The sequence below is a fragment of the Pteropus vampyrus genome, unplaced genomic scaffold (genome assembly GCF_000151845.1).
Source record: "Pteropus vampyrus isolate Shadow unplaced genomic scaffold, Pvam_2.0 Scaffold6, whole genome shotgun sequence".
NCBI classification, from domain to species: Eukaryota; Metazoa; Chordata; class Mammalia; order Chiroptera; family Pteropodidae; genus Pteropus; species Pteropus vampyrus.
In genome coordinates, this window is record NW_011888787.1 from 2,586,538 (window position 1) to 2,605,444 (window position 18,907).

The 18,907-nt window shown below is 52.1% G+C and overlaps 1 protein-coding gene across 2 annotated transcripts; it reads right to left on the minus strand.

Annotated features, from left to right (window-relative positions):
* Positions 1–1,034: 1,034 nt before the first annotated feature.
* FAM46C (family with sequence similarity 46 member C) lies at positions 1,035–18,380 on the minus strand. Of its 2 annotated transcripts, XM_011366483.2 has the most exons (3): positions 18,240–18,342; positions 16,559–16,674; positions 1,035–3,035 (listed from the first exon to the last, which is right to left on the minus strand). In XM_011366483.2, the coding sequence occupies exon 3, from the start codon at positions 3,009–3,011 to the stop codon at positions 1,836–1,838; it is 1,176 nt and encodes a 391-aa protein (XP_011364785.1). In that variant the 5' UTR covers positions 3,012–3,035; positions 16,559–16,674; positions 18,240–18,342; the 3' UTR covers positions 1,035–1,835. The 2 variants fall into 2 exon arrangements, with proteins under 2 accessions (XP_011364785.1, XP_011364792.1); XM_011366490.2 differs by lacking the exon at positions 16,559–16,674 and having other exon boundaries at positions 18,240–18,380.
* Between the last annotated feature and the right edge of the window lie 527 nt (positions 18,381–18,907).

The window sequence follows — 18,907 nt, forward strand, 5'->3', positions numbered from 1 at the left end:
GTGAAGCCTTGGGGTTCAGTCATGCCCCATCTGCTTTAAAGAAGACCAAGACATAACATTCTAGAAAAAAAACCTGAAAATATATAATCTTTAGAAAAAGGTAAACCACTCATGTTCTATCAAGCATTTCTGCATTAAGGTAACTCTGCTGCTTAAAGCAGGAGAAAGCACTCACCCAGGGCTTGGGGGGTTTACAACCACAGGAGAAATTTAAAATCAGGAGTATGGGCTTGATTAAATCACTTGAGAAACCAAGCTGGCTGGCAATATGGAGTCTCTTTGCCTTTGACGCCCTAAAGTGATGCTTTCTAAGAGATCCCACAAAAAGTGTCAAAACACGAAATCCCTTATTTAATCTATCGGCAAAGCAACAGACGCCTAGAAGTCTCCCGTTCACTAAGCTTGCTTTGGACTAGAGATTAACACTGTTTTTCTTCTAAAGTGCAGAATATAAACAAACATAGTCAAATCTACCAGAATAAGAAAGATCAGTCTTCATTCATTCACTCAAGTCTTCCCCAAATACACCAGAATTGATCACTGCAAGGAGCCTCGGTACTGCTGACACACTCGAGGCCCGACCGGACACAAAACTCTACCTCACGCATGGCATGGGGACAGCGGTTTCCAGCCTAGAGCAATTCTAAGCCCAAAAACTCTGCCCACAGGAGCAGATCACTCCACAGGTCACTCCATTCCACTGAAATCCCCGAATTTCACCTGCTGTCAAAACAACCTGCAGGAGGAAGTTGCTACTCGCACACACACACACACACACACACACAAACACACACACACACACACTCAGCCAAAGGACTCCCGAAAAACAGCTTGTCATACTTGGAATGTGACCAAAACGGGTTTCCAATTAAAACATGGGAAGACCCTCCCATGTCACCTACTGCAGTGACTGCAGCAGACTCAGCACAATCCTCAGGAAGAGCGAAGCGGACGGGATGGACTGATGAGGATAAGGAAGTGTCGCTCAATGATAATCCCTTAAAGAAAAAAAACATTTGGACATTCACGCCTCCTATTTACAATCACCCGCCACCACCACCACGATTCTATTTGAACTTTATGTTCCACATTTTATTTTATTTTCAAGTTACATTTCAAGAAAAGGTCTTTTTTTTTTTTTTTCTTCTCAGCAATCTCTCACACAATTCCTTGTGATAGCACAGCATCTAAACCATAAACCACTTGCAACCAGACCTCAATCCTCCAGCTATCGGCTTTGGTTTATTGATGAAAGAAATCCTCAGCTCTGCTGACAGGGAATAAACATCAGCGATGTCGTCCTTGGAACAAAAAGTAAGTCACGGGAGCACCCTCATGTTTACCATGCTCTGCCTGACTGAAATTGACACAAGGAAACACACTATCAGCACAACCTGCATGTAACTGAGACTCCCAGGTGAGGGCCAACGTAGCTACTCCAGGCTCAGGTGAGAAGACAAGGAGCCGACACGTCTGACACACTGCCCGAGCACCCCCGGCCCCCAATCTCGATTACCGCACAGAGCTCGAGTCCCCCTGTGCTGGTGTTCGGGACGCGACACGTTAGTGTCTGTCTTGGAAAGATGTGGATAGGTCATCATACTTCCCACGGCATTTTCCAAAGTGGCACTGGAATAACGGGGTCCCCTTAGGGTTGGCTCATGATATACTGTAGACCCATTCCAATGGGTATACAAAAAAAAAAAAAAAAAAAAAAGCAGAATCAGAGCTGAGTTCCCCTTTAAAAGCCAAACACCTACATCTAGAAGGAGGCTCCCCTACCTGAGAGCCCTTGCCCTACGGGGGTTCCCGCCGTGGAACCCTCAGGTTCGAGGTTAGTTACAGGGCAGCCAGGTAGGGTACGGCTGGCTGTAGGGAACCGGGGGCTGGGCGACGTAGTAGTTGTTGAAGTTGCCATCGCTGACGTAAGGCGCGGGCTGGTAGTAGCAGGTGACGTTGGTGGCGCTGGGGATGATGTTCTGCTCCGCCAGCACGCGCAAGGCCAGCAGGGAGATGAGGTTCAGCGTCTGCCGGCGTTCGTGCCCCATGAGGCACACGGTGCTCTCGTTGACCACCCTGCGGAGGATCATGAGGTAGTCGTACTTGCTCCTCTCTTCCTCCGCGAAGTGGTTCTGAAGGTAGGTCTCCAGCTTCCTCTGCTGCTCGAGGATGTCTGGGAAGTCGATGAAGAACCTGGAGCACATGTAGCGCTCGAGGGTTTTGATCTCTTCCTGGTCTGTGGGCCTGAAGTCCCGCACGAGGAGGTTGCTGTACTTGAGCAGCCCCCCGCCCCTGATCTCCTCGGGGTTCTTGGTGGCGATCAGTCTGTTCTGCAGGTGGTCGAAGGCTTCCTCGAAGTCCCCGTACACGCTCTCCCCGATCACCGTGGGGTGCAGGTGCTCGGAGAGGGGGCCGCTGGAGCAGTCGTAGAAGAAGAGCAGAGAATCCAGGATGATCTGAAAGGAGTCTACGCTGAACTCGAACTGACGCCGGATGGAGTCGACGAACTTCAGCTCCACGTTCCTCCCGTTCTTGTTGGACAGGGAGATGAGGCTCCAGCGGTCGGCATCCGTGCAAACCTTCACCAGCTTCTGCACGTAGGCCTCCTTCAGGGTCACGGGGCTGATTTTGAGCTTGTTCACGCCCTCCGGCAGGAAGTTCAGGAGGGAGCACAGAACCACATCTCTGACCAGCTGAAACTCCGCCTCCGTGGGGAGGGCCACGTGGAAGATCAGGTCCAGGTCTTTGCAACCCAGGCCGTTGTCTTTGACCAGGACGTGGCCAGCTGCAGAGCCATTCAGCCGGACGTCCTGAACCTTGATGCCCGCCTCCTCCAGCCGGCTGCGGACGGTCTGCACGATGTCCTTCAGAGTGATCTCCAGGGTTGGGAAGTTGCCTCGCCCGTGGACGGGCACGACCTCGGTCAGGACCTCGTGCAGCCGGCTGACCTGGTCCCAGTTGAGCACGCTGAAGGACACGCAGTCCCTGGTACTGCTGCTCTCCTCTGCCATCCTGGGCCGTCCTTGCCAGGGACACTGAAAGTGAGCGGGTGAGAAAGAGAGTTAGGACTCGCTTCTAATGGCGAAGCAGCTCGAGGGACTCGGAGAAGACGCTGATCTTTCTGCGGACGTTTTCCTGTAAGACAGCGGGAAATGACGCCACTGCTGGGTGTTGCCGAGAGGATTAAATGAGGTAAATACATAAAGAAGAGTGCCTGGACGAAGGAAGGACAAAACATACAAGTTTACCCTCTATCGAATTTGACAACTTCGCAAGTTTGTTCTGTGTGGGTTGGTTTGCTTATGTCGTCTGCGTGAGGGGGGTGTGGGGGGCAGTGTGATGGTTTGTACGGAGGGAAGGAGACGAACTTGTTACACCAAGTAACCTGCACGTAACATAATTCGGTGGGGGCCCTACAGGTTTTGCTGATTTTCCTTGTTTTCTATGAAAATTACCTCTCCGGCTTTGGGCTCCCTAACTGTTGCACCTTGAACTCAACGCCCACACCCAGAACCTACAGGATCCACAAGAAAAAGACTCCCTTCGCACCACGCGTGGATGAATTCTCAACTCCCGGCTGCGACCGCCTCAAGAAGAGGAAGTCAGATGGGTCCTGCCAGAATCCAGCACATGGATGTCCCGTCAGCAAGAACCCCGTCCTTTTCCCTGTGGGGGGCGGGGAAGGGAGGGGGGTCTGTCCGACAACAAACACTTTTGTTAAGCAGGGTAAGATCGAGCAGCTGTTGGACCAAGTTCCTGGCTGACAGCGGGTGAGGCCAGCTCTGCGGTGGAGCGGCTGTGCCCAGCAAGGAGGCCCCACGGGATGCGAGACACTGCCTCAGGGGAGGGCAATCTTTCGACCATAGTTTGAAACATGACTTGAAGCTGCCTAAAGAGAAGGAAGCTGGCACTCGGTCCTGGGAGAAAAGCATCACTTCTCCCGCTTCACCTGCTATAGACACAAAGCTACCAAAGTAATCTTCAACCAAGTCATGCTTTTCAGAAAATGAAAACTAAAAGGTTCCTGGAAATCCTAATATATAAAAACAAATAGTGACACGTTAGCAAGCCAAGAGGCCTGTGGATCCACATGGGTCGAATATTAGCTAGCTGGACGTAGAGCCCAAACAACAGGTCAAGGTGCCGTCGTCAGGCAGCGCGGTGGGCAGACGGTTCCCCCATCCCCTCCCCGCTCTGACCTGATGGACACATGCAAAACTCAGCCCAGGGACCTCTGCAGCTCCATCCCTGGGAAGCCACTGCTTCTGAAAGCACATCCAGCGTGTGCCGTCCTGAGGTTCCAACTTGGCTTCCTAGCCCCGCCCTGGTGCCAGAGGACGGTCTGTGAGCGCTGGGCCACGAGGAAGGCGCGTGAGAACACGGTATATCGATACGAGGCTGTGTGTGGTAGAAAATGTAGTACAAAGGCAGGAGAAAGGAGTGTCCTTTGAGCGAGGTCAACAGGAAGGCCACAGAAGAGCTCACTTTTGGGGAGGGACATAAGCCGACTGAAAGGGAACACTAGCTCTTGGCTGGAAGACAGCATGTCATCAAGACCCGGCCAACTGACTATTCTGGCCATCGGGCACCTCTGCTGAAGCCAGTCACAGGCTCCCATCAGCATGGCATTTGCCAAGCTGGCAATGCAAAGGCCGGGTTCCAGGAAGACCGGACTGGGGATGCGTGTGCCTCTGCTCGCTACAGGAAAACACTTGCCAAGCGGAAGATAAAAGTCTCCCTCCGAGCCACTTTGGACAATGGTAAAAAGCCCTGAACTATCTAGATCATACTGCCCAAGCATCCTAAGTTCGGGATGCCAGACAAAGCTTGTCATGAAATACTCAATGTTTGCTGTGGCTGGCGGCTGGCTTCAAGTCAGACTGGGGACAGCAGAGTTTTCTTCTTAACGGGCTCTGTGGACACTCGGTTCTTTGTGCCCCTTTTATGACACGCCTGCAGTATGCTCGTGTCTGTTACACAAGGCACTGCACAATTAAGTTCAAATGATTACAGAAAGGCATGACTGTAGCTTTGTTTTGAGCCACTGTTAAACTATGATTTGGTAACAGATTTCGGTCAGGTATTTGATCCATAAACATACAACTTGCTTTACCCTGTGCATCACCCGTTACTGTGTCTCCAAGGCTCACGTTTCCCATACAGGTATGAGAAGTCGCAGCAGATGCAGGGGGTGGGGTGGAATAGAAGGAACGATTAATTTTACGAATATCTCCAGGAAGAACCTCAGTAATGCTGCAGAGGAGAACAGCTACGGGAATGACTTTTGACTCACGCCTTTCTTTTTAAGGAACTATTAAAAAAAAAAAAGTCATCCATAGGTAGAGTCTGGTCTACTCCCACCTCTGGGGCTTCGCGAGGCTAGAGGAGGGGCATCTATACCAGTGAGAATCTTGCGAAAGCTGTTACTCCTCCTCTTGGCGGAAAAGGCACAGATGCATGAAAATTTTCATATATTTCTAAATTCCTGAACTTGTACTAGATTCAAAATTAGAATCTGTTTTGGACTGAAAATATGTAAGGTTCACATGGGAAAAGGGGAAGGAACAGGCAGAAAAGTTATGAAAAATAAGAATGACGTCTATTACCCCACAAGAGGGATTATGAAGCCATAAGAATTGAAAACAGTGCGGTATTGACACAAAAAGCAGACAAATCGATGGAACCGGATTTTTTAAATCTAGAAATAAAATCTAATACATAAGGTGATTAAGCATATGAGAAAGTAGACATTACAAAATTGCAGACAGAAAAAAATGGAGACATCTGGATAGTTATCTAAATTTTAAAAAAGTAAAGGTAGCTCCTTATCTTGTGCCAAACTAAGATCTAGACGGATGAATCAAAGACTTATGTATAAAAGATGAAACTCTAAGAGTACTAGAAAAAAACATGGAACTTATATACACTTATATAGAGTAAGTAGTCCTTTCTAAATCGTGTAAAACCTAAAAGTCAAAATTAAAATATCTACATGGTAAAAAAAAAACGCCATAAAGAAGTCAGAATCCCAAGGAAAATATTTGTAGCATTAGGCAAAGTCCTCACTTCCGTGGTGAATAATGAGCTCCTACAGACCAGAAATACTAGAATTCTAACAGAAGGGTCAAAGGCCACAAACAGAGTGACTCAGGTGCATAAAACACAGTCAACCTGATGCTAAGGGACAGGCAGATGAAAACTCCGACGTGTCCTTTTTACCTATCGAACTGGCAAAGTTGCCTTGCGTGCGCTGCCCGTGGGATCTCTCTGGAGAATAATGTGGCACTCTAATTCTCAGTGGACCTACCCTTGGACATAGCAATTTTACTTCTAGGAAGCCTACTTTGGACTTTATCCCATGGGTATGCTTTCGAGTGTGCACAAGGCTATTCATTGGAGAATTACTTATACAGCTGCAAGCAGTCATTAAGAGAAGGAGGTTAAGTGATTTGATACATGTTGACTGCAGTATACAAATGTATGCAGTTGGCCAAAAGGATGGTGGCAGCCCTATCTGTATGAACGTGAAATGCTCGTCAGGATTTATGAATAGAAAATCAAGTGCAAAACTGTGTGTAAAAGCACAAGTCTCTGCTTATACAATCAGAAGCATCTCTGGTGAGATACACGACAGTTCAGCCTACACCAACTATCACCTCTAGGCTGGGGGATAGAGGACAAAAAAATTTATTTTATCCTTTTTTTTGGTTAGAATCTGTGCATGTTGAAAGATCTTAAAATCTCATGAACCACGTTCTACAACATTTCCCCTATGAGCCTTCTACTCATCTGCCACCTTATCTGATTCCTTCAGTTCCTTCCCGGCCCCTCCCGCCCGCCATACCCATATTCATGTGCCCAAATCAAATACACTTAAAAGCTCCCACCTCCAGACCTCAAATGCTGATCTCCAGAGTGGGCAAGGGAGGAGGGACTATTTTTCCTCCAGAATGACTTTTAGTCAAATTTCTACTAAGGCGTTCATTGTGCGTATACAACCCAAAACTTTCAAAATAATGGATGAGCCATCTCATCCAGTCCCAGTCTATGTCTGTTATCCAAAAACGTTTTCTCATAGTTTTACAAGAATTGCTCTTTCTCATTTCAGACATATCATCACTACCCTCACATAATCCTCTTGATCATTAGATACAGTCCCACGAACCTTAATAAACGCCATCTCCGCTTTTTCAGGAATGTAAGCTGCCTGCGGTTGCCTTCCACGTTACCCTCGCCCATCCGAACTTCAAAGAGCAAAAGTATATTTTCCAGTTACTTAGACAAACATTGGTATTATGAGAATAAATCCAAGTCATAGGCCCTTAATGCTTAGAGAACACACCAGAGCTTGGCGTATGGCTTTAATTTTAATTAACCACTTGAAATCGACATTGATATAATCCCCATAGAAAAGAATCACACGAAACACACATTCCCAGGCCACAAAAGGCTCTGGCTAAAGGCGAATTCTAGTTTAAAAAAAAATTTTAACGAAATCATGACTAGAAAAAAAGTTGAAGCCCGATAAATTCAAAAAAAGTGTTTGATTTTCCTTTTACCGTCTCAGAAGGAGAGTCATTGTATTTTACACAGAAGAAATTGCGAAAGGTGGAAACCATGATTTCTCACTGATTTGACGATTCAGGCACCTTTTTACGAATGAGGATGACCAATGTCCTGCTCGGTTCACGTTAATCTTCCACAGTGTCTGACCCGTGATGAACGGTTATCTTAGGTGCCCTCGAATTCCTTTACTCCTAGCATGTGGCTGTGCCAGGAGAGTAGAATACACGTCTGAAAAGAACACAAGTTTGCAGAGACAGCAACCAAAGTGGGGAGGAAGAGACGAGCTGGGCCAGACGATTAAGCCAAGCTCCCTGAGGACAGGTTGATGTCTAACTTACCTCTATTTCCCCACAGCCTGGGACAGGGCCCCTCAAGGCGGGATGATCTGCAAACTTATGTTTGAGCCTTTTCAGAGGGCAGGGGAAAAAAAGCTATTTCTAGTCTTGCTTCGTAGCTTATCCAGATGCCAGGAACAAGAGTGACAGAGGCCACGAAAGCGTGAGGGGATCCAGCTGGACGAGCGAGACGGACGAGTTGGAGATGAGAGTGCCGAGAGCATTTATAACACCTCCAGGTCTCAAGGTCAAGGGCTGAGGTCAAATCAACTCCGATTCCTACTTGTAGCTGGCATTAGATGGACATCGCCCAGAAGTCCCAGTATATGTGGAGATGGACGGTAACGTATGAAGTCCAGGCCTGCGATATTTAACCTGAAAGCTCTAGAAGCTGTCATCCCACGGTTTCATGGGAATGCTCAGGCTTGCACTGTGCCTCTCATCTATGACAGCCCCCTCCACAAGGCCCAGAGACAACCGAGCAACACCCTCTGCCTCTGCCCCTGCTGCGTTTCAGCATTCCCTCGACGACGAAACTCTCTTTCTCTGTCACTGGATGATGCCTCAAAAGCCTGGATCCTCCTAGTAACAATCTCCAGCCAGCGTAAGAGACCAAACCTAGGGAGCGAGACTCAGGCAGATGTGCACGCCAAACAAGGACGCCTGCTGTCCCTGGCTCCTGGCCACGAGGGGACCCGCGCGCCCGAGGCTGGCCTCTTCCCCAAACTCCTCTCCTCCGCCAACAACACAGAACGCTTTAAGCAAAGAAGTTTCCTTGCACGTAAGAGCCTAGAGAATTTAAGCGGAAGCGAAAGTGGACGGCAATTCGCGTCATAAAACCCTATATCCCGCCCCTTCCCTTTGCTGAGTGCACGAGAACCGCAGCCCTGGGTCCGTTTCCCTTTCTCCAGAGAAAAACGAAGGTGTAGACGTGCGTGTAAAAGCAAACGAAAGAGCTCTCGGTGTGAGCCACTTCACATCAATTCTCATTTAAACCTCACAAGCACTCTGAGGAAGCGACAGCTGTCCCTTTCCCACAGATCAGGGAGAAAGGGTCAGGAAAGATTACGCGAACTGACCCCAGCTCCTGGATCCGGAGTCTGCGTTCTCAGTTCTGGGAGTGGCGACAACTCCCACCAGGTCTCGCTGCTCCGAGTGATCGTTTCTAAAACAGAGATCTGCGTGGTCCTGTCCAACAAAGGCGACAGCGGCCTTCTGTTGACGATGAGACGGTGGCCCCTTACCTGCCCCCTGCCCCCTGCCCTCACCGCAACGCCTGAGGAATCGATCACCCTCCACTGCAGACTCCTGCTGAGCAAAAAGGACAGGAGTCAGTGGTCACCTTTGAGGACACCAAGGTGGCTTCGCGGTGGCCCTCGGGCAGGCTCCAGAGGAGACAACGCGCCGGCCGCAGTGTGGGACACCGCATTTCTCAGTGGGGATGCACACTGGCTGTTTCATCATGTAAACATCTTACTCATCCTACCCACATCCTTTTCCCATGGAGCTGATTCTGCTGCTTCCTCAGATACTCAGGCAGGTGCCGATCCATGCAGAGCCCTCAGGGCTCTCTCTGTGGCCACAGCCGTGGTCAGGGGACAGCAAATGTGACTGGATGCTTAGCCAGGTACCCTAATCTGAGCCTCAGAAAGCTATCTGACAACATCCCCAACAGGCAGCGAGACAGAGCCATAAGGGTTGTATCTGGACAGACCTGCTGGACTCCTTCGGCATCCCTCCTAGGGAGATGCTGTGACCCCCTTTACAGATGAGGAAACGGGGGAACAAAGAGGATGTCCAAGGACACGCCCCTGGCGAGCGCCAGGAATGGGACGGAAGAGGCTCCAGGGAAGTGGCTACCTGGGGGCTGTGCCGGGCCGGGGACAGGGGTGTGAGGACGAGCTGGAGGAAGCAGCAGGCATAAGAGGAAGGAAGGGAGGAAGGAATAAAGGTTTTTCTACAAGATGGTGGGAAAGAAGTTGGTGAGACACGCTAAGGCTCCGGAGTGGGGAGAGGCCACATGGCAGGCGCCGAAAACGAGGCAGGAAGAAGCATCAGGAACTAAACCGTCTAACGACTGTCAGCACAGGGACGCCCCCCGCCAAAGCCGCCAGGGATTTGGGGGCGCAGGCGGCCTGGCAGAGCCGGGAACTGAATGTAATTAAGCACAGACACGCAGGCAGTAATACTGTTTGTTTTAAAGGAACAACGGCTGGGAGGCGAAGGCCTAAGGCCCTCTCCCCAGGGAGCTCCAAGACGCTGCAAGACAGCGGCCACCTGAGAGAAAGCGAGTCCAGAACGGGGAGAGGGAGAACCCGGGAGTGGAAGAAGCTGGCGCAGTCCGCTGGCTGGACAAGCCTAAGCGGGAAGAGTAATGGCACAAGAGGGAGATTTTAGGAATGGGCTGATCCTGGCCTGGGGAACTAAGGCACAAGGCTCTCTGTTCACGGAGTGAAGGAACAGCTGCCAGGATTCGCTCTGGTGGCTGGAAGATCAGGAGTGACCATCTGTTGATAACGCGACAGAACAGGACACTCCCTGCACACGAGGGGGCAACTCTATCAGCTCCAGGAAACAGACAAGCCGACTGGAGCGGCAGAGAAGGCAGGTCCACTTGCGAGGAGCGACCAGGACCCCACCGGCTGGCACAGGAAGGAGAGCTGGAACAGGACCAAAAGTAGAAACAGCCTGGCACAGGCTGACCCACACGTGCACGTTGGACCTGGGACTGAACACCTGCCACTTTTCCCACCTGTGTACAGTTTGACCCTTGAGATTCCTTCACCCTCGAGAAGAGAGCCAGGCGCTTTGAGTGACCGTGGCCTGGGGATATGCAGCAGCAGATAAGACGGCGGAAAGGTGGGTCTGGCCTTCTCAAGAGAGAGCCTCCCTCACTCCTTGAATTCCTGGAGGGGTGAAGGCCAGACGTTATCTAGGACCAGGAGACAGCTTGAGGAGGCCTTTTGTCCGCGAGCTGCCAGCCCCCTCACCAGGGCCCCAGGCCCACCACCAGGGAGGCGGCGGCATTCTGGAGCCTTCTCCACAGCCCCCAAACACACTGAAAAGTGACAGATAGCTGAGGCCCACACCTGTGTTTATTGTACACGGAATAAGAATTTAGATTAGTAGACGACCCAGAGCCATAGAACCAGATAAAATAAGGCCTTGTTTGTTCAAAAAAAAAAAAAAAAGACATGTATTGTGTTTACTTTTTCCAAGAAGTTGTGTTTACAGCTCCCCACTCAAACACCCACAAACACGTTCTACCTCAGTTCAAACAAATAACCGCCACATGCCACAAAGCTGGGCCCAGAGAAAACACTTCCAAGTCGGCGACACAGCGAACCTCGCAGATGGCCTTTTCTCACTCTCTGCTCTTGATCACATCCAGGTCGCAACCTTTTTTCTTAGGGTTCTCAGCCTTCTCCTGGTCACTTCACACCGATGTTTACCAGAGCCCCCGAAATTTGGTTAGGTTCCCACAGCAACCGCTGCCTGCGCTCAAGGAAGAGAAGGTCCTGGACAAAAGCAGAAACCGGGCCAGGCTTTTCGGGTCTGAGGGGCCCTCCCGAGCTCGCCCTCCCCACTGATGCTGACACAGTCCGCATGGTTATCACCGAACGGGCCCCGTCCACGGACACCCGCCCCAAGGAGACGCCAAACAGAAAGCTCTTCTGAGCTGTCTTTCAAAATAGGATGTTTCAGCAAGTGTGGCTGGAGAGATAATGCCGGGGCTACGAAACAGAATCAAAACACTGGCCCGCACGCTGCGAGGAGGACACCACAGAAGTTCAAGCGCTTAAAGGAATAGCCGAGATCGTTGCGAACGTAAATATCAGCAAGGTCACGACGCAGACACCATTAGATGTGAGCTAAGCAGAGAAGCCTTGGTTTTTTTTCCAAGGTGTCAGCAGTATTAAGTGCTAACTACACAACTTGAACTGGAAATAATCCTTGTTGCTACTGGGTGCCCCACTCCCTCCCACCAAATGCTTCTTTCTAAATCAGAGATGTTACTGGCCTGAACGCATTCAAAGATCCCCAGAGCCTGTCTGAGAGATTGGCCAGACTGAGAAAAACAAGACGATTCCTAGAAGGAGACCACTTACTGTAATGACCAGGGTCACAGACGACCCACAGGGTTTAAGGGCTGACGGCCAGGGTTTAAGGGCTGATTCCACAAGCTACTTTGCCATTGAACTCACCAGCTTAGAGCTCTGAACAGTTGTCCGCTGTCCAAATGAGGACCTCTGTCCACCACGGTCCTGTCTAGTCATTAGCGACACCTCTGAACCTTCTCAGGAAAGGCACGAGCAACTCCTACTTGCTCAGGTGCAGCACTTCTGACACTGTGGCCACATACGCACACCCCGCTCACGTGCGTCTACGCCTGAGCAGGCCTCCACGTCAGTCACGATGCTCGTCAGCCACACGGCTCACATCCTTCCCCGTGGAATTACCTTTGTGTAGCAGGTACCTGACCTCTGGGTCTGCGGCCCGAGGGAAACACCCCCAGGTTCAGCGGTCCCTCCGACATCATAGATGCTGCCAAGAACAGAAGCTTGGGCAGGCGGGCAGAGTGGAGGGGTGGGATTAAAGTGAAGGGGCGAAACTGTTGGATGGTACCTATTTCTGTACTCACTGAGCCTGAGGTGGCCAAGCCACCCTGTCTCTGGTGTTCTCACATGTGTAGAGCCATATAAGCCACAACTGTAGCTAAGATTACCATTAAGTCAGCGTTGACCAAGTCACATGTTGCTATCATTAGGCACCTACTACATTTTCAAATTTTAATTGTTGAGAATTATGGCTGGAGTCCTTGTCCTCTGCCAGACTTAACCTGCGGTGTTTTTTAAATTCCATCACCTTATGGTTATTCTCTAAGAAGCTACAGCAAAACAAACAAACAAAAAACATGCATGAGATTAGAAATCAAACATCCTGTGTTCTAGGGTCCGGTGTGACTCTGGGGGTGAAGGACTATCAGTAAGTCAGCCCCGACGGCAGAATTCCCTGTCGCTCTCTCACTTAGCTGAGTGCCTACTATGTTCCCAGGGCCGTTACAGAGGCTTACGATCCATCAGAAATCAGGAGACAAGGGTCCCTGCCCTCGTCGAGGGCACGTCCTAGCTCACACTTCCATAACTTGTGTTGCTGGCTCTTGCCTCACACACACGTACAATCAGAATTTTTCGAGAGTCGAACGCCTTTAGAGACGGTCGAGACCTGCGCCGCCCTCCCGCAGCCACAAGCCTCGCGGGGCTGCTGGGCACTGGAAATGGGACAAGTCCAAACTGAGATGCCCTGTGAACGTAAAATACACACTGGACTTCGAGTCCTCGGTGCAAGAACGAAAGGAAAGTATCTCATTCCTATTTTTATATTGATTACAAATTGAAATGCTATTTGATAGGATGGATTAAATAAAACTATTAAAATTATTTTCACCTGCTTATTTTTACTTTCTACGACGGCTACCAGGAACGTCACTGTGGCTCTCATATTTTTATCGGACAGCGCTGGTCTACTGTCCTTATTACCATGAAGAAACCGAAACCTCAAGAGGCAAAGGTGCTGCCAGGACCAGACCCCAGGTGTCCTCACAGCAGGGAGGAGGCGGGAACAGACCGCGAAGGGCCTGGGCACGGGAGGCGGCAGCCGCACAGCCCCAGACCCGCACCTGGACACGCGGCAGGTGCTGTCAGTGTCCCCCTCATCTCTGCCTCGGGATCAGTGCCCTTCCCACTCACTTCTCACGGCCACTCTCCATGAATGGCAGAGTGGCCGACGCAGTGCAGATCAGCTGGCTGCGGTGGTTCTAACGGCACCTCTTCACTATGGCGAGCACAGGTCAGGGACAGACAAACAGGATGTGTTCTGGGGTCAGGGGCAGCCAGCCAGGAGAGGTGGAGGACGGCCCCCTCTCCCGCCAGCCTAAGGGCTAAGCACTGTCAGAGCAGCTTATGGTGACCCGAGGGAGTGGGACAGTTAAAGACTCATGGAAAATTTTCTTCTCGAAAGCTGTTCACACAGAGCTAACGTGGAGACAGATATGGGACTTTCTGTGCTCATCCAATCGAAGATAAAATTTGAAAGAACTAGAAAATAGGCACAAGGCAGAATTGTAAAGAAGCGCTGGAGAGGGGAGGCATGGGCTAAGGAGACCCTCAGGGGAGGTGAGACAAAAGCCTCTGAGAGGGGTGCAGAGGCGAATTAAAGGGTGGTGAGGAAAGAGTTCAAACATCTGAGAACGTGTCCCTTGAGGCAAGGTAGGGCCTTGGGAAGACTCCTTCGCAGGAGGTCAAGAATAAACAGAAAGTCAGAAGGCACAGGTCCTGACAAGACGCTCCCTCGGCTTCTGGAGGGCCAGGCAGCTCCCTTAAGTTAGGGTGGTGTGTTCCAGGCAGGGGAGGAGCCGGACGCTCTCACCCAGCTGCTGTCTGCAGGGCGCTAAACCAGGTCAGTGATGGCAGTGGAAAACAAAAAACTGAAAAGACTGAGAATCAGCAGAACTGGCAACCGAGTGGGTGTGCGGGGAGAAAGGCTGCGCGAGCGTGTGTGGGGGGCTGGGGCTGGGGCCGGTGGGCAGCACCGGCTGGACCGGAAGTGCTTGAAGGGAGCCCGGTCAACAGCTTCAGGGGTTTCAGCTGTTGACCAATTAGTCATCACTGCCCCTCAGCTCCAAACCTACAGCCCTGAGGCCTCCACTTAGAGAAAGGCCCAGAAACCACCCTGTACTTCGGGCTAGGAGATTTTGATGTAAAATGTTCCAGCACCCTGGCCCACCGGGACGACACCTACTCAAAGAAGGCCTCCGTCTTTGAGACGATGACAGTCGAATGCCAGCGGGGTGCTGTGCCCAATTCCCAGGAGTACCTCCCACGTGGCAGGCCCTGCTCTCGGTGCTCAGCAGTAAGCACAGACCCACCTTCCAGGGGCTCACGAGCAGGCGGCCAGGACAAACGAGAGAAAATTGAGTGCCTGGAGGACACTGTGAAGCTGACCTGGCTCCCCCGGCAGCCAGAGCACCTCCTCAGGCCTTTTCACATACCATTCCCTTGGCCTCCTCAGCACCTGGCACAGACCAAGGCCTAGGAAGCACTTAACTCCTTACTGACTCAGGCACTGCTATCTAGGAAGTAAACAGTTTAAGCGGTTTAGTGACGAAGACCCCAGGAGGCTTCGAGACTAAACACATCCTACACGATTGCTGCTTAACACCAACAATTATTTGTTTATATTAGTTTTCTTCTCTCGTTTCAAGAAGCTCTGTAGTCGGTTCTAGAGCAAGCTATAGGGGCCAGCTGTATAAAATCTATTAATTCTAAACAATTCATAAAGCTCTTTTTACACAGTTGGGTTACACAAAGATCCTTCCTCCAAACCATTTAAACTGCAAATATAAGCTTCCTTATAATGCATGTACTGAAAAGATAAAAAAAAAAAAAGCCCGAGACCAGGAGTCCTGGAAGCATCACAAGAGACCAGCATCTCTGCCGGGCTCCGGTGGTTTTAAACACGTGAACGTTTCTTGAAACGCAGAGGTGTCTGCTCCACTGAAACACAACTTATGCCAATTTAACGTCCTACAGTCAAAACACTGAGACAGCAGACACACTCCTGTATATTGCCTTGTTAACCTCAGTGACAACACAAAAAAAGCAATGAAGCTTATCTAACCAGAGTAATGTTTTATCTCAAATAACACCTAAGGCGCTGTATTGCTTCCCCTTAACCCCGCCCTGCGCCCCCCCCCCCCCCCGCCCCACGCACCTCTACAAAACAACAGATAAAGGCCAGAGTCCAAGAAATCCAGAGACAACACGAGTTTAACTTAACTTGCAAAACTAGTCTTGGCTTCCACAACTTATCTCGGTACCACAAAAATGGTTTACCACATCCATTCAGGGCTCTTGGATTGTCATTTTTTAGTGACGACACAGCACATCAAAGATGAAGACAAGGTGCTACCTACTCGGGCAGTTAAAAAAAAAATAATCATGTCATTTTCTAAATTTGTATCCAACGTGTCCGGTTACGGCACTGAGAACAAGGCCGCCGCAGTCCACGCGAAGTTCTCCTTATTGCCAGGCAGGTCCTTGGACGGCCACCAGTACGAGGACTTCTGTTCTCTGGGGCACAGTCTGCACCGGCCTTGGACACTGGGGATGTAGGCTAAGTGGGGCGCTATCGGAAGATGTGGGGTGAGCTTCTGCGACTCGGGATGGGATCTGGGTGAGCTCCTTGTGTGCACTGGCAGTAGAGCAGAGAAAATAAACAGGGGGGAGACACCGGAACTTGGCTAAATCTAAATCGCACCCACTCTGACAAACGGGCTCAGAGCCAAATCCTTCCCTTCGGAGTTACCCAGCTGAAGCCATGGATACAAGGTAGCTGTTGCAGAAGAAACGCAACATAAAGTGTGTTGGTATTAGCTATATGAACACACACTGACACACTGACGTTCTCTATGAAATCAGGGACCTTTTGGGTAACAATTGTTTTGGGTAACAATTTAGAATCCTGGCAGAGAAAAAATAGCTTTTGTATGTTTTGGGACTTTCCCCACCACTATCTGGACAATTACATACAACATATCCAAACCTTTCTAAAAACTCCTTATTGAGAATAAGGGTGCGCTAAAGATATGGGTATACCTTAAGACATAAGGTTTCAGTTATCGCAAGTAAAAGCTTGACTCCAGAGATATTAAGTTTTCCATCTTCACCAGCAATGGCAAAGGACAGATGCTGGTCCAGCTCAGACGGCCTCCCTGAAAGCCAAGAGAAAAGTCAGCATTCTCCAGTCCCCACCCCACTCTTCAACTGCATGGTCGAGTGTGCAGGTCTCACCCCCTCAGTAATACCTCTGGGGATTTAAGACTCGGCACAATTCCTGGTAAGTGCTCCTACCGCCCTCATCTTGCTTCCTGGCCAAGTCACACAACGTTGAAAGGTTAGTGTAGCCAACAATGGCCACTCTCATCCCCACCCCGGAGAGCAGCTGGGCCGCCAGGAGTCTACTTCAGGAGGATTGATGGATCTTAACTTCATTTCCTGGGGAGGTCAGAGATCCTACCCCACCTATCAAATACTCTGAAAACCAACTGTCACAATACAAAGAATTAGTCTTCATAGTAATAGGTGCACTTGAAGCACTCAATTGTTTGCATGTTGTAACTCCATTAAAAAAAAAATAATAACTAAGTAAAAAGGAAGTTAAAAAGGCAGTAGGTCCCAGGAAGGGGACTGAGCTGACCCCTTCCGCGGGGTCCAGCCCTAACAGTCGGTTCTAGTGAGGATGGGTCAACTCGTGTTCTCCGGAGAAACCGGCCAGGCGTTTTCCCCCGCAGTCCCCCCTTGCCTCAAGGAAGCGCACTTCTGCTTTGTCGCCCGCCGGCGCTCCGGGTTTAGGTGCACAGCCTACCCACAGGTCCCGGTCAGGCTCGTCGCCCGCCTCCGACTCCCCTCCCACCGTCGCGATCCGTACTGCGACACGGCCCGGGGCAGCGGCGCCTCTGCGCCACCCGCGGCACCGCTAGCCGAGTCAACTGCCTGTCATGGCTTTTAGTCGACACGGTAAGCAAGTTTCATTTCTGAAAGGGGAGGGACCAGGTCGCGGACTCCGTATTCCCGAGAAGTTTGCAAGAGAAGCGCAGCTCGCAAGCCACTCGCTTGGACCACTTTGCTGCTCACGCTGTCCACAGTTTGGGGTGAGTCCAAGAAAAGTTAGGGATCTCCCCGCCCTCTCCTCAAAACCCCGGCCCCGGGCACCCTCCCGCGAGGTGCCCTGCGCTCCCCGGCCGGACGCCCGCCCCCGACCGCCGCGCCTCCGACTGCGCGCCCCGAAACCGCCGCACTGGAATCCGGGGTGGGCGTGCCGGTGGGGGCGCCCGTGCCGGTGGGGGCGCCGGTGCGGCCCGACAGGCCTCCCGCCAGGACGGGGCGGCGGGGGCCGGCGGACCCGGGGCCGGGGCCGGAGCCGAAGGCCCGCGTCGCGCACTCCTCGGCCGGCGCGCAGCCGGGGTCGACGCGCGGAGCAGGAACTCGCTCAAGTTGGCCAAGCCCCGGCCGAAGTCTCTGGAAAGTTGCAGCTCCCTCTCGGAGCCGCTCGCCGGGCCCGCGGGGGCACGGGGGCCACCGTCGTCGCGGGAGCAGCAGGGGAAGGGAGTACCGGGTCCCGGCACCTGTCCGCACCTCCGCTCCCGGCCCCTCGCCCCACCCGGCTCGGCCAGGGCTGGAGCGCAGCTCGGCGGGGGCAGCCCCCCCAGGGCGGAGCGCGGGGCCCTCCGGGGCCGCCGCATCCTCGCACCTTTGGAGGAGGGGGCCCTGGACTCACCTGGGCGGCGGAAGAGGAGGCTACTGAGGCAGGTGCTCGGCGTGGGCAGCCCCCAGCAGGAGCGGCGCGGTCATTGCAGCCCCCGGGCAGCGGCACGGAGTCAGCCGTCCTGCCGCCGCCCCCTCCGCTCTTATGCTAGCCGGCCCCGCCCCGCCGCCACCTCCCGGGCCCCCGCCCCTGAGCCTGCCTCCCGCGGGAGGGCGCCGCGGGGCGGGGCCGGCGCCCGCGGGATCCCTCCGCCGGGGCGCGCGCGGCGGGGGCCGGGCGCGCGGTGCCCTCTGATTGGCTGCTCGGGTGAATGGTTGCCAAGAGACGAGTAAACCTGCGGCGGCGGGCGGGGGCGGGGTGCCGGGGAGGCCGCACAGCGCAGGCGCAATAGAGAGGGGCTGCGCGGGGCCGGGGGTGGGGGGTGGCCCTTAACTTTGGAGTTTGTCGGCCTCTCTTACTCCCTGCTTCCCCCGATGATCACGTAACTTTTCCTCCTGGCTTTTCCCATCTCTCAGGCCTGTTTTGCTTCTGCTTCTCTGGGAAGTTTCGCGTTAGTTCTCTCTTTCCTGGAGCGGGGAGTGACACCCCCCTCAACCCCCGCCGCTGTCTACCTCCGGCTTGTGTTTTGAAGTCGGGGGAAGAAAAAAAAGTATGGTTTCTGAGCCGGGACAGCCTTCCCG